The sequence below is a fragment of the Cebus imitator genome, unplaced genomic scaffold, assembly GCF_001604975.1.
Source record: "Cebus imitator isolate Cc_AM_T3 unplaced genomic scaffold, Cebus_imitator-1.0 Scaffold229, whole genome shotgun sequence".
NCBI lineage: Eukaryota > Metazoa > Chordata > Mammalia > Primates > Cebidae > Cebus > Cebus imitator.
Window position 1 is genome coordinate 1389768 of NW_016107544.1, and position 25703 is coordinate 1415470.

Consider the following 25703-nt stretch of genomic DNA (forward strand, 5'->3'; position numbering starts at 1 on the left):
ATCTCGGCTCACTGCAACCTCCACCTCCTGGGATCACGCGATTCTTCCACCTCAGCCTCCTGAGTAGCTGGGACCACAGTTGTGTGCCACCACGCCCGGCTAATTTTTTATTTTTTTTTGCATTTTTAGTAGAGACGGGGTTTCACTGTGTTGGCAAGGATGGTCTCGATCTCTTGATCTCACGATCCGCCCATCTCAGCCTCCCAAAGAGCTGAGATTACAGATGTGAGCCACTGCGCCCGGCAAACCTCTTTCCTTTATGAATTACCCAGTCTTGGGTATCTCTTTATTAGCAGCATGATCATGGATTGATAAATTTATTATGAAGTTTAATTTATAAATTAGGCACAATAAGAGATTAACAATAATAAAATAGAACAATTACAACAATATACTGTGATAAAAATTACGTGGTCTCTCTCTCTCTCTCCCCCCCCTCACAAAATATCTTATCTGTACTGTACTCACCTCTTTTTGGACCACAGTTGACCATGGATAACTGAAACTATGGAAAACAAAACCGCAGATAAGTAGTGATTCCCATATATTGAGCGCAGTAAGAAAGAAGTCCAAATGGATACATGAAGCTAGTTAGGAAGGGATTCAGAGCCAAGCAAGGAATTTTAACCTTGACAGGATAGGAAGGCAGGATGCCAACCTTCTCCTCCTCCAGCATGCCAGGATGCAGGAAGACACAACTGGGAGGAGTCTGGAATCCTGGTGTGCAGAAATCAGGACGTAGAGTGGAGTCATTTCAAATTGAAGTCAGGCCGGGTGTGGTGGCTCATGTCTGTAATCCCAGCACTTTGAGAGGCCAAGGCAGATGGATCACCTGAGATCAGGCATTCAAGACCAGCCTGGCCAACATGGCAAAACTCCATTTCTACTAAAAATACAAAAATTAGCCAGGCATGGTGGCAGATGCCTGTAATCCCAGCTACTCAAGAGGCTGAGGCAGGAGAATTGCTTGAAGCTGGAAAGTGGAGGTTGCAGTGACAGAGCTGGGTAACAGAGGGAGACTGTCTCAAAAAAAAAAAAAGCAGAAAAGAAGTTGAAGGAATGTGGGCAACTAACTAGAAGGGAGAACAAAGAAAGAGGGCATTATAGATGATTGTGAGATTTAGAACTGGGAACTGGTTAATTGAATGAATAGCTGTGTCAATGATCAGCAGGACAGGTGGAAGGGAAGCTGGTTGATGGGGAAAATTGTGAGTTTGGTCTTGGACTTGATAAGTTTGAGATGATGGTGAGGCCACCATGTACATGTACACACGTAAGAGAGGCAGTTGGAGATGTCCAGTTAGAGGACCTGAGAGATCCTGGGTGTGGAGATGAGTGGAGGAGTCCTCATCGGGCAAGCCCTAGTTAGAGCTAGTGTTTCTGTTGCCCATCAAGCATGGAAAGCTGGATATCATGATATGCATTCAAAATCATTGGCTCTAAAATGGAACTCATGATTGTCCCTAAAACTGTTCCTTCCATGATTTCTTTTTTGACACCATAATCTAGTGGTTAAGACATTGGTATCATCATTCCTGGTGAATCCATGTCATGCAGAAACTTCTTTTTCCCCTCCCTTTCTATATATTTTAATCTACTGTGTTCTCTGCCTTCGTTAATGGCAGCACCCAAGCTACCTGCACTGAAAGCCTCCTAGTCATTCATTTAACCACCTTCTCACACCTGGCACGTTCGCTGCGTGACCAAGCCCTGCAGCCTGTCTTGCGGCTCTGCTGCCATCCCCACACGTGCATTCGCTTGGGCCCGTCATTTCTTGCCATCTCTTGTCCAAATCAGGCTCATCTCCCACGTGATATTACATGGCCTCCTAATGGTCTCCCGGCCATGGCAGAATGAACTCCTCAGACAGATTTTCTTGCATGTTTTGTTACAAAGTATGTAAAATTGTGCTTTTTTTATTCTTTTCATTTTTCGGGTTTCTAAAGCATTTCTCATTGACTGAAAATGTAATATCCTAAGCCTCATTCTCTATTCCGGGACTTTCTACAAATCATCATGAAGCTTACAGGCGTATTTTTCTGGGTCTGGTTTTCTCCTGTGTTCTGAGAGGGCTCTGTAGAAACTGATCCTTGCCTCTGTCCAGTCCCATAGATTCACCTGTGTCTTGCCAAGACTCTGTTAATTGTCCCCAGCAGGCCTCCCTGCCACCATTTTCCACATTGTCATCTGAATGTTTATCCTATATTGTAAATCTGATCATCTTAGGCCCTTTTGTGGTTCCCATTCCTACAGGGTAAAATCTATAGTCCTCCTGGAGCACAAGGCCCTTCTAAGCAACCCAGGCAGCCTCTCCTGATTCAGTGCCAGCCCTCTGCTTGGCCATGCCTTTGGTGTAGCCAACATGCATTGCAGGTCTCCAATGCCATGCCTTTTCCTCTGCGATTGACTCTGCAGGACCACCCTCCTGTCTTCCTGCAAAACTCCCCAGCTCCCACGTTACCTCCTTGAGGAAGTTCTTGCTGTCTAAACCCTCCCCAGCATGCGTTGCTTTCCTCCTGTGTTCAGTCGCAATGCTTGGTAAGACTTCTTTTTAGCACTATTCATGTGGTATTGTAATTGTTCCTTTATAAGCTTGCCGTACACATTAGATTAGATGCTTTCTGAGAGTAGTGTTTAGCACCATGTCTGGTACATGCTCTATGCCGGGATTTTAGAAATACTCCCATTAACTTATGATATTAATTATCCAAAGGACACAGTGTATAGAAAGAAGACTAGAGAGGTAAGAACCTAGTTTGGGAAATATCCACAAGTGAGAGTGAAGAGGAAGAGGAGAAGCAGAAAGCATGTGGGAAGGAGGAGGAGGACAGTACGATGTGGTATCAAAGGGAAGGATTTCTGGAAAGAGAGTGTTCTAATAGTGCCCAGTGCAACAGAGAGGTCCAGGAGAATGGAGTTGTGGAAAAAACCACTGGATCATCAGTAAGAAAATCACTGCTGGCCTTGCAGAGAACAAGTCTCATAATGAATTAGAAACCAAAATCAGGTTACTGATGAGGATTGAGTGCACTAATGGGGGAGAAATAAGGGTACTGGAGAAACACTTGAGAAATGTGGCCATCAAAAACAAAAACAGCCAGGCACAGTGGTGCACCCCTGTAGTCCCAGCTACTTGGGAGGCTGATGTGGGAGGATCATTTGAGCCCAGGAGGTCCAGGCTATAGGGTGCTATGATCACGCCTGTGAATAGTCACTGCACTCTGGCCTGGGCAGCATAGTGAGACCCCCATCTCTTAAAACAAGAAATGTGGCCAATTTCTTGAGAGGCAGACGGGTAAAGACAGCATGCCAGTGTAGACACTGAGAGGGTCTGACCAGAAGGGAGAGAGCAAGAGTGGTAAGCAGCCCTCTGGAACATGAAAAAAGGGCACTGATCGATGTGTATTATGAGAAAACAAGAAGGGAGGCCACTTCTGACATTTGAGGGAGTAGACTGGGTAAAACTCAATTACTTTTCTCTAGGGACAGAATGAGAGGAAATGTATGAGGAGCAAAAAAATCTGAGAATTTTAGTGAGAGTATCCCAACTGTTTTAAATGAAAGGCAATTTGATCTTTACAGAGTTAGTTAATGTTACCAGTAAATGCTTATTACAATAGTGTAAATAACACTTTTCCAAGCATTTCAGAGATCACTTAACAAATAACGTGAGGCAAAGGTTGTTGCTTTTATGAGGTTCAGACCCTAAAATGGGAAAAAAGTTAGATAAATTCACAATAGGAAGAGACCTATCAATATGTTATCATATAGGGCATATAATGACAATGTGAAATAGTTTAATCTGTATTTGAAGTATTTCATGGAACAAATGAATCGACTTGAGTTTTCATGAAGGAGAAATTCACAGCTTGGTGGAGGGGGTTGGAAATGATACTGCAGGCTCAGGGGATGATGGCATGTGTGAATGATTAGCCTTTGTAAGAAAGTTGAAATTTAAATGAATGGCTTATGGGTCCTCCCTCTTCCCTGGGCTTGCACTGAAGAGGGGTGGTCTGTGAGGATTTAACAGTTTACACTCTGTTCTGCAGAGACTGAAGTCAAGTTGAGTGCTTATCATCCCAGCCAGATGAGGAAATTCCTCTATGATCTTGCAAAATCCTAGCTGGGGTTCTTGAATTTGATCTTAGATTTCTACCACCCAAGATAAGAACTTGTTCACAAGTGAAGCTGTCTAGAGCAACACAAGGAGGGGAAATATGTTTTGAATTTCCTGAGTAGAACTGGCCCCTTTAAGAGGAGATGGTGGGTAATGTCAGGATGGTCTTTTGTGAGACTAGGAAAACATGAATGAGGTGCGTTAGGAGAGTCCGGCTTTCTTAGATCATCAAAGTCTTGAAATAACATGATTTCTTTTCCTGGAACCTCTGTTAAGACCAGGAAACATTAACTTTTTTAAAAGTGCATTTTTAGGACCTTTAAAGGAAGTCCTTTAGGAATTTTAAAGGACTGAAAATAGGTGAGAGAGAGAAGGAAAGAGAAAAAGTGAAAGCTTTCTTACTTGGAGAATAACAAACAAGAAAAACTCTTGCTTTGTGTAGTGGCCACAGTATCTTTGCCTTTTACGTTGAATCAGCAGCCTAATGAGTACTATAGCAATAGCTCGGATGAAAGTGCAGTTTCTCATACATGTGGTTTGTCGCAATGACCACTGAAAAGTTTCCACCTGAAAGGAATTTTGCCTTATGTGAAGAGTAACATATGTTACCTCCAAAGATCTCTTTTCCTTCACATCAGTATCACAAAAGAGACAGAATTATCAGGGTGTTTTTTTTGTTTTTTTTAAGAAAAAAAGTAAATGTTGCTTGGAATGAAGAAAAAAAAAAAAAACAACTAAAAACCTGAACATAAACCATAGGGGAAAAAAATTATACAGTTGTGCTGTGAATACATTAATGGCCTCTGCAGTAGTAACTGTGGCTCTGGCTTTAGATCTGCAGCGAAACCCGTTTTCCATGACTGCAGAATCACTAATAAAACTTTTTAATGGTTTGTTATTCATCCTGGGTAAGTCTGAATGAAGAAATCACTTTAAAAGAAATCTTGAATGGCATTTCAGTTGAAGAAGACTAGTTACTTTTGTTAGTAGATTTAGCCTATTTAAAAATAATAATAAAACAGAAACCATAGTGGCCTCTGTAAATAGCCTGTGAGACCACCCAGTAAAAATGTTGCACTGCTACTGTGTCACTTTCAGTGGCCCCAGATTTATCGCCCCTTGTGTAGATGACAGGGCTTGATCTTCTTGCTTTGTCCTAGTCATTTACAACATGATTTTTTTTTAAATAAGTCTGTAAATCTAACATGAAAATACAACTGAGATTTTATTGCTTTATTTGTATTTTACCTTAGCCTTCAGTTAGCAGTAGTAGAAAAACATTTACTGTTTCAGTGTCAATTTACATGTCAAAAGGAAACCTACTCATCAGAAATATTATCGGCCCAGTTAATAGACTGAATTGGAGTAATGCTGCTTAAACAAATCGTGGGCATTATTAAGAAGGTAATTAAAGTTTCAATGAGAGCCACCCTTATTTCACCTTTATAATTAGTGTCTCTTCACTGTAGTCTCAGCTCAGGCATCCTGCCTGTTTGAAGGATCAAGCCACCAGGGGAAGAGAGGTTTATGTCAAGATTTTATAACTTAACTAATATTTTATGACATACATTTAAAAATCATCTTACATGTTTTAAATGGAAAACAGACCATTACCATGAAAAAATAAACACTGAATTTTATTGTATGTAAATTATACCTCAATAAAAATAGAAATAAGCTTTCCCTTTCTAGTTGTCTTCTAGTTATCTTCAGTCAAAATATGCACATCCCACCCCCATCTCTGCATTCTGTGTTTAAAACATTCACGGGGAAACCCTCCTGCATCCCTCCTACCCACTGAATGACCGAATGAATCATCTGTGTTCTCCAAAGTAAGATAGTAAATTCAAGCCTCATGAAGGAAAGGATATGATGACTTCATTTTTTGAAGTGGGACTTTTTTTTTCTTCTTTCAGTTTTTTGACTTTTTATTATGGAAACTTTTAAACATACACAAAAGTAGGGAGAAGAGTACACAGAACCGCCATTTACCCATCACCCCGCTTCAGCAGTTTTCAGCAGTTTGCCAGGGTGATTTCTTCTTGGCAGCATCTTTAGTATAAATACTGTTTTTCTCTTCTTGTTAAAACTCAGCTATGCAGAGCTTGCAGCTCACAAGGCCCCCTCTGCGTTTCACCCAGGGGAGGTTCATCTGCTTCCTTGTTTCATGGCCACAGACTGTACCCAAAGCCCTTAAGATCCACAACTCTACTGACCCCAGTTTTATATTTATATAGGACAAAACTTTAATATACACTCTTTTTGCTTACATATGGTTCAATCTAGTTTCTTTTAGATAACAGATCACTATAGCATTCAAGATTCCCCCTTCCCAGAGGACTTGTGGATGAACCTATGGACAGAACCAAGGAAAGCATCCATTTGCCCTCTGCCCTTCGTGTAGGGCAGGCCCAGAAAAATGTGTCCATTGGCCTCATGATGATTTGTGACAAGGCCAGACACTACTAGCATTTTGCCAAGACTTGACAACACAGAATGAGGCAGACTATGTGTCAAACACATTAAATTTCAACTCAGAGAGAACTGCTTTGAAACTCTCTTAAAGAGGGCAAGAAGACGACTCTACAAGCCGCATAACAGAAAATATGTAAGCAAATGTGTCTCTGGAGTTCACTCTGCTAGGACAGTGTTTCCAGGACCACTGACTCAGAAGAGTGACTCTTATACTGTTGATAATTCTGTCTTGATTCGCAAGTGGATTTTTCCAAATTTCTCAAAATGGAGTTTTGATAAAGATGGAAAAGTAGAGCTTGAAATTGTATTCTCTGGTAGGAACTCAGAGTACTGATATTCTGGGTTAAAAGCTGAAGGCTAATTTATATGCTTAGACACCCTGTTGGGGAAAGGGTAGTAAGGTAACAGCTATTGGGTGCTAGAATGGAACTGACTAAGAGGTGGGCCAAAGGCGAGATCAGAAACCTCTAGAAAGACGTCTGGTCTTGCTATAGTACTACGTCTGAAAGCCTGTCTCTGTTATATACCTTGTGTGCTGGGAACATTTTAAAAATACTTTTTAGCATTGTGACATAGTATTTCTCTCTTCCAATAAAGTTTTCCTTTATGAAGTAACCTTTTAGCCACTTGATGATTGAAATGAACTTGTGTTTTATTTATTCATTATTAAAAGGCATGTGTCTGTCTCACTTTATGATTGTTTAATTGACTCAGAACTACAACAGAAAACTTTGGTTTTTAATAAGACTATGTAATTCCTTAATGTGTGGTTTTATAAGTTAAGGAGTGGCTTGTGCTGAACTATGTTCATACATTTTATTAAAATAGCATTGAGTAGCCGGGCGTGGTGGCTCAAGCCTGTAATCCCAGCACTTTGGGAGGCCGAGGCGGGTGGATCATGAGGTCAAGAGATCGAGACCATCCTGGTCAACATGGTGAAACCCCGTCTCTACTAAAACTACAAAACATTAGCTGGGCATGGTGGCGCGTGCCTGTAATCCCAGCTACTCAGGAGGCTGAGGCAGGAGAATTGCTTGAACCCAGGAGGCGGAGGTTGCGGTGAGCCGAGATCGCGCCATTGCACTCCAGCCTGGGTAACAAGAGCGAAACTCCGTCTCCAAAAAAAAAAAAAAATAGCATTGAGTAGTATACTCTTTTTCCCCCAAACTCACAGAAAAGCCATATCCCGTCACAGATGCCATTCAGTGGGCACATTCGCTCCCAGGTCCTTTTCCTCACCCTGCCCCATTACCATGTTCAATTTTTTACACTTTAATTTGCTCTCATTATTTTCAGATTTTAAACAAACCAATCAAATTATCCTACAGTGCTCTCCCTTTTAAAGAGTGTGGTATGCACTCATTGTTCTTGTAGAGCTTATTATGTCATTTACATTTTTCTTCTGGAAAGTGTCATTCTTTCTTCCCAGCACAAAGCACTCTGAAAGTCAGGAGCCGCAACTTCCCACAGCCAGCTTACTTACATGGTATTTAAAGGCAGATTTAATTGGGAGAAAAACACTGTCTTTTCAGTAATGGTGCCAGTTAGCACAGCACAGCTAAGAGAGGAGGGACAATTCTGCAGAATAAACAGTTTAACTGTTCAAGGTGGGTTTTGTTTTATATTTTTGACCCAGTGTTGGAGATTCCATTATTTCATTATCTTGGGCTTTTCTCAGGAAAAAAACTAGAAGGTGTGTGTGTGTGTGTGTGTGTGTGTGTGTGTGTGTGTGTGTGTGTGTGAAATGTCCAATGTGAAGGTTTTTGAATAAAGAAGCCACAACTGAAAGTCCCTGGTTGCACTTATTGAGCAATTGTGGTCATTTTCACATAGTCCTTAGGTCAGATTCTGAGGTTGGAGCTCTAATAACCTAATAATTATTTTAGGATATAAAACCAGGCCCAGCTGCCAATATAAACTGTCATTTTCCTTTCATGTAGTACATTTTAATGTTTTTGAAAGTGAAATATTATTTGGTGACTTTTGAATTTTTTAACTGATTTTTAATAGATAACAAAAGTTGTTTCTAAGCATAACTGCTTTCTTTGATTAACTTTAGAAAGATCACATTTTACATCTTTATGAAGAAATTTTTAAAGTGTGTCTTTTTGAAAAGCAAATGTAATTTGAATTCCATTTTAATGATATTGATAAAATATGATCGACTTCATAGTCTGTTCAGTATGTGAAGTATGGAAAAAGGATCAGATCTAATTATGTTACCCTGCCTTCTTTGGAAGTTTCTTTCAGCTAGATTTCTGTAATATGTCATCCTAACTTCCCCTCAGTTGCCTCCTGCCTATCTGGACTTTGACCAGCATTCTTGGCCTCCCTCTCCTCCTCTGCCTGAGTGTGGGCATCACCCAAAGGGCAGGTTTTAGAACCTCTTCTATGCCTCTGTTTGAGATCATGCCTCACTGTTCAGACCCACTGAGCAACGTGATCTGCTAGCTGGGGGTCCTAGTGAGCACTGGCTGCTGTAACAACATCCCTCAGGCAGAGTGGCTTCTAAACACAAAAGTTTATTTCCCACAGCTCAGCTGAGAGAGCCAAGATCTAAGATACAGCTTCTGGGGAGAGCCTGCCCGATTCCTAGTTCATTGGCATCTATCTCTGTGCCATGTCCTCCCATGGTAGAAGGGGCCAGGGACCTCACTCAGAGCTTTGAGAAGGACAGCAGTCCCATTTATGAAGACATTCCCTCCCAGAGGTCCCGCCTCCTAATAACCTTGGGGGTTAAGATTTCAACATCTGAATTTTGAGGGGCCACAGTATTCAGACTCTAACAATAGTTCCTCCTTAAAGTCCTGCCAGTACCTTCAACCCAGCATGTTAGAAACCACACTGCCCCACCGCTTCCGACCTGTGATTAGCAAGAATTCACTGTTCTCTGGTCATTCCATCTCAAAGCCTTGTGATGCCTGAGTCCCTCTTTTTCCCAACCCCCTGTCAATGGTTCTGCCACATCCCTCCCTTCTATGTACTCACCGCCCTCTTTCCAGACCTTGTTGTCTTCTCCCTTCACTTTTGTAGCATCCTCTTTTTTTAAATCCCTTGACTTCACTGAGCAGAAGTATTTCCTCAAAATTCAAGAGAAGAACACAACTGGGCTTGAATAGTGCCAAATGCTTCTGTAGAAAAAGGAAGAAAGTTAGCTTCTGGCTTTGGCATTTGGGAGGTGACAAGTGACTGGTATGAAAATTGACTCAGGAAAGCAGTGGGGACAGGGGGCAGGTGTAATGGAGTATGCAGAGAACGAGGGAGGACATGGGACGCTTAGCGTGGCACCCTCAGGGTTCTGCAGGTGAAGGCAAGGAGGGAGAGAAGCCAGGAGGTGGGGAATAGGGCTTTGTTAAAAACAAGGGAGAGGCGTGCCATCTTTCTTTTCTGTGAAATAAAATTAAAAGAAAAACAAAGGAGTATTTTTTATTGTAGCAGAAACCAGATATTATCAATTATTATCATTACGATATGTGTGTGTATGATCAGAGATAGATAGAAATATTTGGAGGATATATTTGTATATTTTGTATCTCATGACACATAATAACCTTTGGTTAAATGTCCCATATGCAGGACAGTCAGAAGCCCTGATGATTGAAGTAAACGTCTTTAGGGAGTAGAGTTCAGATGTTTATGAGTTCCATTCACAAACATGAATTCAGTGGCACTTGTGTGCCAGGCGTTGAGCTGGCTTAGCACTGGGCTTGCAGAGATGAAGACAGGAGAGCCCTGAGCTGCAGTTGCATACAGACAGTTGCATGCCACCCAGACATGTAAATTATTTCTCTTAGACATTAGATGGATAAAAGCCCAGAGAAGTCCATACTTAGCTCTTGATAGAGATCAGGGCAATTACATCATTGAACAGAGTAGGTGCGGTAGGAACTCCCAGGCAAAGAAAAGAGGAAATCAGTACTAAGCGGGAAAGAGGCAGCATGGAGTAGCCCAAATGTATTGAACTTGAAGTTACAGAAATGTGTTAAAATTCCAGTCCAGCACCTTACTGCCAACCACGTGGACTTAAGCAAGGTGGTTAACTGCATGGAGCCTCAATTACATCCTCCCTAACATAGATGAAATGATACTGGGTGCACAAAATTGTCATAAGGTTGGAAAATAAAATCCACTCTGTGAATGATAGCTCCTGTTGTTACTGCTGGTAATGACATCTGCATGGCACGCCAAGACCTCCTGCAGTGCACTGTGGCCGGAGACCAAGCCGGTTGATAAAGGCCCATGTATGCCGTGCTAAGGAGTGAGAGCTGTCTCTCAGGGAAGGCTGGAGTGTTGCTTAAGCATTTCATTCAGGTAGCAACATAATCAGATTTAGGTTTAAGAAGATCACTCTGACAGTGGTGTGAGGATGGATTAGAGAGTAGGAAAAGTGGGGGCCAAAAAGATGGATAAATATTCTTCCCCATACAGTAATCATTACTTTTCCCAATTATGCCATAAGAGAAGCTGATGAGATCCTTCATACTGGTAGCTATGAAAGGAGGGGGCTGGCGGAAGGCTACCTCATCAACAAGCACAGGAACAATTGCATTTATCCTTTTAGAAATAGAGCACAATAACAGAATTATAGAGAATTCAAGAATGGAGAGATTTCCAAGCTCATTCTCAGACCCAATTGACTTGTAGATTTATAATCAAGTCTAATATCAAAGAGACCCTAAATCATGCAAGCTCATTCACAAACCATTTCACTTTTTAAATTAGTTCTTAACCTGGGGTCCCTTCACAGATGGGCTTCGGGTAATCTATGAACACCCTACAGTGAGAGGCAAAATCATAAAACTATGGTTTTTCTCCTTCTAGGGGGTGTCTGCATGGCTTTCATCAGATGCTCAAAGGAGCCTAGAACCTCCCAAAAGGTTAAGAACCACTGTTTATCTGGACATGAAAAAGACTGGCATTGTATTGAAGGAATTTTTTTTTCCTGAATACTTTTTTATTTTATTGCATTTTAGGTTTGGGGGTACATGCGAAGAACATGCAAGATTGTTGCATAGGTACACACATGGCAGTGTGATTTCCTGCCTGTATTGAAGGAATTGTTAATGGACACTAACTTAGCCATTGTGTCTGAACTCCAGTATCTCCACCTGGATGTGTAATAGGCATTTCACACTTAACCCATCTGAGGCGGAGCTCCAGCTCCTCTCCCGCAAGACCTGCCCTCTCTCTGTGAATGCCAACTGCAGTCTTCTATATGCTCAGACCAGAATCCTTGGGGTCCTGTTTTTCCCTCTCTCTGCTTCCACTCCCTGAGGGCCGTCATCTCTATTTCAAACCTGGACCTGACCCTTCCTTCATCAGCTGATACCACCTGGCCCTGTTCTCCATCTTCCCTTTCCCAGTGTTACAGTGGCCTCTGCCCTGCTCCCTGCCTCTGCCTTGCCCCTCAGTCTGCTCCTCAGACAGCAATGAAAGCAGCACCTGCTCCCCACCACCCAGCAGCTTCCCATCTACCTCTGGGCAAAATCTAAAGCCTTTGACCTGTGAGACTCCACTGACCTGATGTGACTTGAACCCTGTTAAGTCCTTGACCTCACTGCTGCTTCTTTGCTCACTCTCAACACTGACCTTATGGCTTCCACAAACACACCACCTTGGAGTCATTCCACATGTAGTGGCCACTGCTTAGAAGGCTCTTCCTTTGGAAATTCACATGTGACTTGCTCTCTCTTGTCCTTCAGGTCTTTGCCCAGTTAGGCCTTCTTGGACCATCTGTTTAAAATTGCAGTCCCCCTTTCTCATACCACTCCAGAATGTCCCCTTCCTTGCTTTATTTTTCTTCTGCACTCATCACTGATATATAACACACTTACTGTTTGCTTATTGCCTACCTCCACCCCCTTATAATCTAAGCATATGAATACAAGGATTTTTTTTTTAAGACAGTATCTTGTTCTGTCACCCAGACTGGAGTGCAGTGGCACACTCATAGCCCACTTCAGCTTCAAACTCCTGGGCTCAAGTGATCCTCCTGCCTCAGCACCCTGAGTAGCTGGGACCACAGGTTTGCACATCACACCCAGCTAATTAAACAAAAAAAATTTGTAGAAATGGTCTTGCTGTGTTGTTCAGGCTGGTCTTGAATTCCTAGCTTCAAGTGATCCTCCTGCCTTCGCCTTTGAAAGTGTTGGTATTGCAGGTGTGAACCACAGTGCTTGACCAGAGATTTGTCTGTTTTCTTCACTGCTATGTGTAGAGTACCTATTGCAATTCTTGACATAGAGCAGGAACTCACTAATATTGGCTGGATGAATTGAATTTTGTGAATTGAACCCCTTTGCTATTACCACCCCATGCATTCTGTTCACTGTAGCTTTCCATGTAGTATTTCTATAATTACACTGGATTGTTTGAATGGACAATCCAGTGTAATTATAGAAATAGTACATGGAAACTTTTTTTTTTTACATTTTAAAACACCAACTTTATTTAAATACTATCCCCCATCTGTACATTAAGAAACAAGCAGAATAGAATTAAATGTTTTATTCTTCAAGGGCAGTAAAACAATGATACACTAGAAAAAAAGTCTAGTTACCTCTTAACATAGTAATTGATTCAGTGATAATTACTGGTCTTTATGGTTTCTCTTTCACATATTAACCTGAGTTCTATTTCAAACAGCTACTTGGCAACTGAAAGAGATCACCTCTGTCCATTTCTTATAAGCGCCACAAATTCCATACCATCCTCTCTGACTTTATAAAAAAATTCCTTTAAGACTACTATAATTTACTCAAATTATCATAATATAATTTTGAAAAATGTTATGCTGGTCAGATATTAGAATCCCTACCTGTCGCAATGATATTCAGAGTGTAAGTGTACCTTGCAGGTGTCCTGAGAGAGTCATTTTAATTACAATAGTGTTATGCTTTATTACGTACACTTTATTACATGCTTGTGGTTCTGTGCTGGAAATACAAGATACTTTAATATATGATTGACGTCTGCTAATTTGTCTATTTTATAACTTTGGAACTTTTTATACTAGGTATTCTTAAAGCAGAAAACATCTTAGCCTGACACACATAATTCAGATTGTTTGCCTGAATGCGTTGGAACAAGAGTAATAAACTAGAGATCTGAGGCCTTTTTAGTGCCAGTTCATGGTGTAAAACTATTTTTTCAAGTATCTTAATTATTAATGATTGTTTATTTTATACCATTTCAGGTTTTACAAGATGAACTAGAAAACCGCTCTAACCAGGTGCGATGTGCAGAGAAAAAATTACAACACAGAGAACTGGAGTCACAGGAACAGGTACCCTTTCCTTTCCTATTTGACTCTCTTGTTTACTTTCTCTAGGTCAAGAAGTGTGTGCGGCTGGGTGTGGTGGCTCACACCTGTAATCCCAGTACTTTGGGTGGCTGAGGTGGGTGGATCACCTGTGGTCAGGAGTTTGAGACAAGCCTGGCCAACATGGCAAAACCCCATGTCTACTGAAAATACAAAAATTAACTGGGTGTGCACCTGTAATCCCAGCTACTTGGGAGGCTGAGACAGGAGAATCACTTGAACCCGGGATACAGAGATTGCAGTGAGCTGAGATCTCGCCATTGCACTCCAGCCTGAGTGACAAAAGCAAAACTCCATCTCAAAAACAAAAACAACAACCACAACAAAAAATAAGTGTATGCATACCTGTTTCAGCTAAGATGCTTTGGGTGCAAGTAACAGACTATCCCACCTATGGTTGATATAAAAAAATAAAGCAGTTTATTACATCACAAAACAAGAAGTTCACAAGTAGTATAGGCTCCGGCTGTGCATCTCTGCATTCTCATGGCTCTACCTCCAGTGCTGGCTTCATTCTAGAAGCAACTTCAAGATGGCTGCAGCAGTGCCAGGCATCCTGCCCACATCTGCACTATCCAGAGGCAGAAAGGGGCTGCCAATTTCTAGGGTCTCCTTCTAATGAGTAAGGAAATCTTTCCTGGGACCTACCCCCTTCCTCTACATGTCATTGGCCAAAGAAGGTCACATGGTCAGCCTGGCATGTCCAATCCCTGGCAAAAGAACTGAGTAGACTAGGCTAGACCAATCAGTATCCACCTGCTGGTGATGAAACTGGGAGAAGAAGGAAAACCAGAACAAAAAGAAGGGGAAATGGAGTGTTGAATGTGCAGCCAATAGTGTCTGCTATGTCATTGTTTCAAAATAAATGGATATTATTTTGCTTAAGAGGCATAAAATCATGTTTTCTTTTGAATTTTAGTTTGCTCTTCTTTCTTTCCTTTCTTTTCAAAATAAATGTAATATAACCCAGAATAGTATGGCTATGACAATAGCTAATGACCTATTTTATTTTTAAATAACAGCATTATTTTCACCCAACTCTTCTGGTTATAATAAATTACACTTAGTGATAATTTTGACAGTTTAAAGTAAAAAGTCAACATATATCAATAGATACCATGAGTCTTGATGAAACCCTTTATAAATGCATGGTCCTCAGCCATTGAGTATAGCATTGCTAATGTTGATCTAAGTGCCACCAATCCATTATGAACAGAAACAGTCCTAGGAATTGACAGATGTTTATACTTTGGTTGTAAAACTCGGTACAGGAATATTGGCATATTAGATTAGCTCATTCTGACCTTGGGGGAAGGATAAATGCAAAAGTAAGGCTAATAAGGAAGCTTTTTTTCTTTCTTTTTTAATCTCTGGAGATGTTTACAAACGGGATCCCACGGTAGAGGATTGTACAAAATGATGGAAGTGAGCACTTAATAGATGCTGACTATTAATGCTTGCTGAGTTGACTTGCCCTCCTATAATTCCGTCGTATGTGTATCACATGTATATGTACATATCACGTATATAAGATATGCATAAATATACATATATACATATACATTTTATATGTATATATAAACCTGGGATACAGAGATTGCAGCAAGCTGAGAGCTCACCATTGCACTCCAGCCTGAGTGACAAGAGCAAAACTCCATCTCAAAAACAAAAACAACGGCAAAAAGTGTATGCATACCTGTTTCAGTTATGTGCAAGTAACAGACTATCCCACCCATGGTTGACATAAAAAATATAGCACTTTATTACATCACAAAACAAGAAGTTCACAAGTAGTGCAGGCTCTGGCTGTGCTTCTCTGATTAAATTCATTAAATTTCATTAAATTCATTAATGAAAAATTCATTAAATGAACTAGTATGTGCAACATTTCTTATATTTCTTGTACAGTGTTTGTACAAGAAATGTTACACATACTAGTTCATTTAATTTTATAGACATTTTTATACAGTGTCTATGTAATACAGCCAACAATAGGACAACAAAACAGAATAATACTAAAATAAAAAAAGTAATAATAACTAGGCCAGACGCAGTGGCTCACGCCTGTAATCCCAGTACTTTGGGAGGCCGAGGCAAGCAGATCACTTGAGGTTAGAAGTTTGAGACCAGCCTGGCCAACATGGCAAAACGCTGTCTCTACTAAAAATATAAAAATTAGCCAGGTGTGGTGGCAGGCACCTTAGTGCTAGCTATTCAGGAGGCTGAGGCAGGAGAACCACTTGAACCAAGGAGGTGGAGGTTGCGGTTAGCCAAGATCACGCCACTGTACTCCAGCCTGGGAGACAGAGCAAAACTCCATCTCAAAAAAATAATAATAATAATAATAACTATACCTTATCAAATGCTGACAAGATGACAAACACTGTATGAGAAATGTTACACATACTAGTTCATTTAATTCTCACAATAACTACATAAGATCAGTATTATCATCTGAGTTTTGTGACTAGTACACTAACATCCAGGGTGATTGAGTAACTCATCCAAGGTCACACAGTAGTAGAGGAGTATTCAGATCCAGGTTTATCTGAACTCCAAACTTTTGCTCCTTTCATGACAATTTTCAAGTTACATATCTAGCTAATAAAAAAAAAACTGGACAGCAATGATAGATGAAGTAAACTTTTTTTTTTTTTTTGAGACGGAGTTTCACTCTTGTTGCCTCCTGGGTTCAAGCAATTCTCCTGCCTCAGCCTCCCGAGTATCTGGGATAACAGACAGGTGCCACCACACCCAGCTAAGTTTTCGTATTTTTAGTAGAGACAGGGTTTCTCCATGCTGGTCAGGCTGGTCTCAAACTCTCAACCTCAGGTGATCCGCCCACCTCGGACTCCCAAAGTGCTTGGGACTACAGGAATGAACCACTGCACCTGGCCGAGGAATTAAACTTAAGAATGGCAGGAAAGCAGGCATTGTGTTCCTGATACCTGGCACAGGAGCCAATGCCATTGACTTTTCATGGGCAGAGAAAAGCAACGAGCAACAGAAACACAAGCACAGCAGACTTGGCCATCACGTACCAAGTCAAGGAGATGAAAATGCCTCCTCAGTTGGGAGCATGGATTGGTTCTAGTCAAATCAGCAGGTCTAATTGTCACTGAAGGTCAACTGAGCTCCATCCTCTGTGGATGACGCTTGTAACTAAAAGAAGGAGAAAGGAAAAGCTTCTTAAAGGCAGGAAAAGGTGCTCCCTGGAGGACTGGGGCTTCTCTAGTTTGTGGTAAAATATGACTTAAGGTAAAACTTTTGTTGACATCAACTTAATTCATGGCAAAACTTCACACAGAAAATTCCATAATATATTGAGAATAGGGAAATTAAGAAATCCCAAATGAACAATAGAGGAGGATTCAGGAACTACTTTCAGTCTTTTTTAATTGACTTCTTTTTGATCATCAAAGTTGCTTTCATCTTTGTAGTGACAATAGCTTTTTAGAATATTTCTTACACTAATTCCTGATATCTTCTATTAGGCTACAGTTTACTAAAGAAATATCAGGAAATACCCATGGGTAAAGCTGAATATTTCATAATCTTTGCAACCATGAGTTGTTGGGTTCTTTCCACAAGGTCCTAGGGTGTAGCTAGAAAAAAAAAAAAGCCAGTTGTTTCAATGAAACTGAACAATAAATAATAGACATTTAATAAATACTATTCATCTATATTTAATTTAACTTAATCTTTTATCTAAATTTGACTTACATCTCCCTTTAAATTTGTGACACTAACAGAAGTAGTCAAAAATAATTAGAAGTATTATCATAGACACTTTTTAGGATCTGCTTATATATGACTTTACTAAGGATATCTAAAATGTTGAAATTGTTACATGATGAATTTATTTTTTGTTGTTCATCAAAGCAACTTCAGTAACAGTAGCTAGTCACACATCAGCCAATCAAACAACTAAAATGTGTTTGAAACAGCCACTTAGGACTATCTTTCTCTTTCTTTTCAAGCAAATATTATTATCCTGACACTAGTTGCATAAGGAATCAAAATTGAAACTGGCAGAATTACAAAAGACAATTTCCTAAGCTGCTTTTTTTTTAACTTGCTTGCTTTAAAAAAAAGTTTAAATGGCTTCTGGTTTTCATTTAAGAAAAATTTCTGTGTTTTGATTCTATAAAAACAAAAAATGAATGAGGCATTTTAAAAGTTATGTTTTTAATTAAAAACAAAAAGCTGCTTCTCATCAGGTCTTGATGGGTGGTATCTCTGCTGCCCAGCACTTGCCTTGGTGCCGTCAGCTCTATCCTCTGTCCCCACACACGGACAGATCAGCACACAGAGTCCCCAGGAAGGTGTGCTCATTGGGAGGCACAAAGGGTCAATTTGCTCCTTGGGCAGATTCAAGGGAAGTAACACAAATAGAATCAGAAAATAAATTTTCTAAGTCAGTTTTACAAAAACGTGATCTTTTCTCTAATCAATAAACAGTAATTTAAAATCGCCATTATTTTCATTCATAGGAGGAGGTAATAATTTCTAATTCCAGGTATAATCTTAGCAAGAACCCCATAATTTCATCAAAGAAGGGGAGATCAGAGCTTGAGTCAGACTTCATTGTGCAAGGAAACTGAGTCATCAGGAAGGATGTGACTTCTGTAATGTACAACACAGTAGTGGCAGAGCCAGGGTAGGTCTGCAAGTTATCTGCTCACTCCCAGCATATTATTTTCCACTGTGTTAAACACTCTGTAAAATGGATATATGCCATCTGTCACTCGGGTGCAGGTATAGATTAAAACATTATGGGTAAAACTAAAATTCACTTAGTTTCATTATCCACAATGGGGAGCAAACAATGTTTCATTATTCACAATGAGACTAGATCATTTGGCCTGATAAATTATAGAAAAGAAAAGGAAGAAAATAAATAGCCTAAAAGTTACTTGTTAGTCTTACCACGGTGTAAAGCATGTATTTATCACAAAGATACCAAACAATGTCAGATTCTAACATACCACTGTGTGAATATTAACATACACAGAGCAAAACCCCTGCTTCAAACTGGCTATCTTGAAATTTGAAAGTATGAATAGCTTTAATTACGTTGATCACTCAGTTTCCCTATTATTTTATTAAACAAATTAGTGAGAAATAAACAATACTTTAGAGATGTTCTAATAAATAAAATACAATGCTGAGTGTTTCACAGGAGACTCAGCGTCTTTTTACTCAGCATTTTATTCTTTTAACAGGGGTACTTTGCTAAACAGTGTTATATCTGAGAAGAAACAAATATGAATAAGTTATAGATTTTGCCCTCAAGGAGTTTACAGTCTGATAGAGTAAATGGGATATGTATCAAAGCTTATGAGATATATATAAAATGTAGACCCCAGGCATGGAATGGAAGTTGGTTCTTTTTCTAAATGGTGTGGAGGCTCAGAATCACAGTGTGCAGAAAGAACACAAGCACTGGCCCTTCCTTCCATCTTCCCTAATGCTATGGGAAGGAAGGGGAGGATCTTTAACCAGGAAGAGGTTAGGGTCCCGCTGCCTAGGCAGTGTGTGGCACTTGCTAATTTGGAGCTGTTTCTAGAGTTTGCAGCCCCCAGGGGAACTGTGTCTTTCCAAAGCTGGTCAGAAGGGATCAGCATTCTGCCAGCCTTCTGTTGAAGGTACCTGGCCTTACCTTGTCTTGCTGTCTTGGGCTGCCCCTGGGGTTCTCTTTGGTTTTGTGCTCAGTATTTTTTTTTTGCAGCCAGCTGGTTTAGTTCTAAGTCTCATCTGGTTTTCCAAGCGTTAAAGGTGTGGACTGTGCAGGCACACGTGACTCAAATTATTTTATAATAGCTAAAACTTGCGTTTTAACATTTCAATCACAACTTTGCAGCAACCAACTTCATCTTTAAGGCCTAGACACATCAACTAATTTAGGAGAGACACTAGTGACCAAAGACAGTCTCCACGGTAATTGTGTGTTTAGGGTTTGCAGGGTGAGGAAAAAGGTTCCCTCTTGGGTTGGAGGGTCCCAGAGACCCTCACCAAGGCACAGGGAGAGGAAACAGAAGAAGCGTCAAGGACTGTCATGATCTAGTGGGGTTCACTCTTGGGTTGCAGGGTCCCAGAGACCCTCACCAAGGCACAGGGAAAGCAAACAGAAGAGGCTTCAAGGACTGCCATATCTAGTGGGGAAGAGTGCTGCTGGTTCTCAGTCCACTTTTGTCACCGCTAACCATGTGATCGTGGGTAAGTCACTCAACCTTTCTGGATATTGGCTTCCTAATCAGTAAAATGTTAGTAAAATATCTTTCCACAGGGTTCTTGGGAACACCAAAACAAGATAAAGTGTGTAAAGCTACTTTAAAAACTATAAAATATCACAGAGATGCAACGCGTATGATTATCGTTATTTGTAGAGGAGAAGGGAACACCTGGGTTGGGCATTAACAGAGAGGAAGGACATTCTAGTTACAGGGCAGTGTGAGGGACAGAACACGCTGAGTATTCAAGGGATGTTGAGTAACATCTTGGCCAGGAGGTGTGATATCAGTGAAGAGGAAAACAAGACCAGAAAGTTAGTTTTGTTCATGCCATCCATTAAAAAAGGGGACCAGAAAGTTAGTTTTGTTCATTTCATCCACTAAAAAAAAAAAGGGAAGAGGGATCCTTTGTTACTGTCTACTTATTTATTTATTTATTTATTTAGACACCAAGTCTTGCCCTGTCACCCAGGCTGGAGTGCAATCTCAGCTCACTGCAGCCTCTGCCTCCCGAGCTTAAGCGATTCTCCTGCCTCAGTCTTCCTAGCAGCTGGGACTACAGGTGCACGCCACCACATCCAGCTAATTTTTGTATTTTTAGTAGACACAGGGTTTCACCATATTGACCAGGCTGGTGTTGAACTCTTGACCTCGTGATCCACCCACCTTGGCTCCCAAAGTGCTGGGATTATAGGCATGAGCCACTGTGCTCGGCCACTGAGTCAACTTTTTGCTGAGTGCTGTGGTATGTGTCAGGACCACCAACCAATTCTGGATAGAATACTGAGGAGTTCAGTCATTTGTTAGAAAGTAGTTGTCAGCAATGGAGGTGTTTTTCTTTGCTGGGGAGTGCTAGGTGACTGACGTTATATTTTACAAGCATGAGTCCAGCAGGGAAGATGAACAAGAAATGAAAGGAGACCAATTCAGAGGTTATGGAACTAAAATTCACATCACTGGTCACAAGAGAAATATGGAAGACTTGAACTGGATGCTGTAAAAAGGAGTAGAAAGAAGGGAGTGAATGTGAAGATGCATTTAAAGGAAAAATTCAGGCCAGGCGTGGTGACTCATGCCTGTAATCCCAGCACTTTGGGAGGCCAAGGCAAGCAGACTGCTTGAGCCCAGGTGTTCCAGACCAGCCTGGCCAACATGGCAAAAGCCCATGTGTTAAAAAAAAAAAAAAAAACCAAATTATTAGCCAGGTGTGATGATGTGTACCTGTAGTCCTAGCTTCTCAGAAGGCTAAGGTGGGAGGATCCCTTGAGCCAGGGAGGCAGAGGTTGCGGTGTACCAAGATTGTACCACTGTACTCCAGCCTGGGCTACCGAGGGAGATCCTGTCTCAAAAAAATAAAAATTTTTAAAAAGGAAAAATTCACAGAATACAGAGATGTAGAAAGTGGAAGAAAGGAATGTGTTGAAAATAATCCCGTGTTTTTAAACTGATAAGCTTGTGTATAGTGGGCAATGACATTGTCATTTTTTTAGATGTTACATCCTAGATGCTAGCAGGAGGACCTTCGTTTGGAGACATTTATTGAAAATCTGAATCCAGAAGTCAAGAAGGAGCCCTAGGACTGTAAACATGTCAGAGTCATCTTGATGCAGATATAGCAGAAACCCAGAACTTTGGATAATATTGACAAGGAAGAGCATAGAGGGATATACGAGGGCCATGAGCGGATTAATAGGCAGTAACACAGTCAAGGGACCAGAGAAAGTAGAGCAGCATGCAAAGGGTATTGAAAAGGAATGGGCAGGAAGAGCAGAGCCAGGAGAATGTAAAGCCAGGAAAACCAAAGAGAGTTTCCTGCTACACATTACATACGCCCCTTACGGTAAGCACCTGGTCTGTCATCTTCATGGCATCCGCCAGCACTTGTTGAATTGAATCGCTCTGTAAGGTCTTTGCTTTCCCAAGCCCCCATCCTCAAAACAGCCCTGCCCACCTGATGTCCCACTTTTATCTGTCTGTGCCCTTGCAGCACTTTCTGTGGCCCCCTGATATGGTTAGGCTTTGTGTCCCCAACCAAATCTCATCTTGAATTGCAATCCCCTGGTATTGAGGGAGAGACCTGAGGGGAGGTGATTGGATCATGGGGGGCAGTTTCCCCCATGCTGCTCTTGTGTTAGTGAGTTCTCATGAGAGCCCATAGATTTATAAGGGGCTCTTCCCCTTTCTTTCTCAACTCTGCCTTCTGCCGCCTCGTGAAGAGGGTGCCTGCTTCCCCTTCTGCCACGGTTGTAAGTTTTCTGAGGCCCCCAGAGCCATGCAGAACTGTGAGTCAATTAAACCTCCTCTGTTTACGAATTACTCAGTTTTGGATAGTATCTTTATAGCAGTGTGAGAAAGGACTAAAATGCCCCGCCCCCACCCATTAAAGCTTTTTCCATCAAATCCCTCAGTAGGTAGTGTACAATGAGGGTGGGACCTGAGCTGGGACTGTGTCATGTTTATCCTTGTATCCCAGCATTTAGCCCAGCATGAGGCCCAATGGTGCTCAGTGAATTAATGGGAGGAGGAAAGAAGGGATGGAAAGAGGGAGAGGGAAGGTGATAGATGGAGAGAAGGAGGGAGGAAGAATTAGCAGCTTCACAGGCCGCAGGGACTTTGAGGACAAAGAGTTCCAAAAGCTTCTGAACTTGGGTACTGATCGCAGGCCCTTGGTACTGGGCCTCCTAAACATACTCTAAGTTACTTTTTCCTAGTGTATTCTTGTCTAGACTTTTTAAAAAACAAATATTAAAGATATTCCTCTATCATTTTCATCTGGGGTGATCATTTCATCTGGTAGGATCGTTCGTGGCTGCTCTGGACCCTCAGCTATTCCTCAGACATTATAGCACCAAAAGGGTTCACAGGTCAGGGAAAGATGAAGAGATAGCAAAATTCCAGCAGCCTCCCCATGTGGCCCACCTTTCTGCTGTCCTCTGAAACAAGGCAGATTTTCCTTTCAAATCTCTCCTAAGAAGGCCAAAGCAAAAAAGACACCAAAAAGTCCTTTATTTTTCTCTACAGATGAACTTGGCATTCTGCTGATTCCTTCCTAGGTCTCTGGGTTTTTAAACAATAAAACTTGGTCCCGTTAGTACAAGTAGCTTTCAGGTCATATTAGACGTCTCTAGAAGCGCCTTAGCTCCTTCTGCCTATTATACCATTACAGCTAGTATCATTTGTATTCCCAAAGAGGTATTTGCCCCCCACAATGCCCAGTGATCTATCTGGGAGTAGCGTGGATATTAGGAGAACCAAATCAATCAATTTAAAGCTTTCAGTGGATAGCACTGCTTATCTTTAAACCACCTCAGTCATCATCAAGGGTAACCAACAAGTCTATGGAGTCACAGACAGCCTTAAAGAAGATGCTACAGAGACAGAAAATCAATTGTGCAATAATTGTGACAATTGTTAAAAAGAATTGGTCTTCTACAGATTTCCAAGCCTTTAATTTCCATTTTCCATAAAGGATTTTAAAACTTCACAGTCTTCGCTGTTGTTGGCTAACTCATCTGCAATGAAGTCTATTTAAAAGTACTAACAACTCAAAGCTATGTTTTATCCCAAAGCATATTATGAAAACAGGAATTGCAACAGAAATGTAATTCAAAGACTCTTATTGACTTTTCATGTTTAATGGTTATTATTCTGGTTTATTTTGAGTAATTTTAATAACCACAGTTTATTGACAAAATTCAGACTAAGTCTTTTGTTCCCATGCCAACAAAATACATTTGTTCCCAGACAGCTGGTATGATGCATCATTCTAAGACTTGTTATGAGAGATAGAACCACATTTAATTTTGGCCACATGTTCTTCTCAGTGACAGTTTGAATACTTGCCTCTGGTTTCTGGGAGGGGGCTGTGAAAAAAAAAAAAAAAAAAAAAAAAAAAAAAAAAAAAAAAAAAAAAAAAAAAAACCTTGAACCACAGTGTCAACGACATTAGTATTTTTATTAAATACACTTCTTATAAAACTATCTTATAAATCAGTTATTCTAAGAGAGATTTTGGTGACAAAGCAAGTCAAACACTTGTACCCAAAACCCTCACTTAAATACACATACAATGATTGCAATGACATTTTTAAAGGATCACTTAAAGCACTCTTCTGGTGTGAACGTGCTCTGTTTCATATCGTTGCTTTCTTGAGAGTCTCTTTGTTTTTAACCTCATTGGGCTGTCTGTGCTGGGGGAGGAGAGAAGCGGCGGGATCCCCTATGTGCTTGCTGCATGTTTTTAATCCTGTGCTTTGCTGACATATCAAATCCATGTGTCAGCAAAGCATCGACTGCATCACTGCAGCTGTTTTTCCATAAAGCATTTTCTACATTGTTGAAGTGGCTCTTCATCCCTACGGTGAATACTGAGGGGTGATGAAGACCAGGGGGAGGGCCACAGGATCACACAGGGCTCTGACCTGGGACTGAAGGGTTCAAAGGCAGGCTGGGCCTGCCTTGTGGGTGGGTCTCATCATCTATTCTTAGAATGCAGTAATCTTGTGGTATATTCTCATTTCTTTCGGTTTAATTTTTAAGACAGTTTTGGCTTTAATTTTAGTTTTATTAAAAATTATGTTTTTGATCAAAATACATGAGTTACTCTAAACAAGTAAATTATGGAGGCTTTTAAAGAATAACATAGAAAAAAACTTAAAACCAAGATGTGTTCTATATCACCTTTTAAAATTGGTGGGCAAGCAGAATTATCAAGCATTAACCTGGGTGATCAAATATAGTTTCCCAGGAAGATAAAAAGGAATACAGGTGTCCTATCAAGGCTTCCTGTTGTGACAGCTGCTAAGCACTGAATTCACAGAGTTCAGTGAACAGGTGGAAAGAGAAAGTAAAGAGATCAACACAGTGATGGTAAAAAGAGGGTAGGGTGAGTCAGCAGAGAGAAATGTTTGGTGACTACTGATTATGCTTGTCATGTTCAGAAAAAAAGTGCCAAACATTCTGAGATGCCACTTAACTTGCAGTTACCTTAAATGGACACTATGTCATGAGTACAGTTGTGAAGAGTTCATTCTTTAAATATGTAAAAGTAGTAAATAGTGGCTAAAAAAAAAAAAAAAAAAAAAAAAAAACTATACATTTTTTCAGGAGAAAAAATCCTCCTAAACAAAATATTAGTAGACCAAAATGCATCTAAAGGTTAAAAAGGATAACAAATGAGATTAATTCCAGGAATGCAATATTATTATTACTGTTATATCAATAACATTAGAAAATAAACCTGTACATTTTATTGCATTCACTGAATGAGGGACAAAACTCATATGATTACTCCAAAATATGGAGAAAAGGCATTTAAGAAAATTCAACATCTACTTGTGATTTTAAAAATGGAAAATGAACTCTGTAAGAATAGAAAGAAAATTCATTACTGTGATGAAGGGAATCTATACAAAGTCAATCATATTTCTATATGTCACCAACAAAGTATGAGAAAATGCAATTTATAAAAATGATATTTAAGGCCAGGCACAGTGGCTCACACTTGTAATCCCAGCACTCTGGGAAGCCAAGGCGGGCAGATCACTTGAGGTCGGGA

General features: G+C 40.6%; 1 protein-coding gene across 8 annotated transcripts in view; it reads left to right on the forward strand.

Annotated features, from left to right (window-relative positions):
* Positions 1-25703, forward strand: part of CEP112 (centrosomal protein 112) — a 646693-nt gene that overhangs the window by 496157 nt on the left and 124833 nt on the right. For all 8 annotated transcript variants that reach the window (XR_005195271.1, XR_005195272.1, XM_017497316.2 and 5 more), the window contains one exon: positions 13788-13877. Coding sequence is in view for 6 of the 8 variants with exons in the window: in XM_017497316.2 (XP_017352805.1) it covers positions 13788-13877 (90 nt within the window). In the remaining 2 variants the exon portion in view is untranslated. The remainder of the gene's footprint in view (positions 1-13787; positions 13878-25703) is intronic.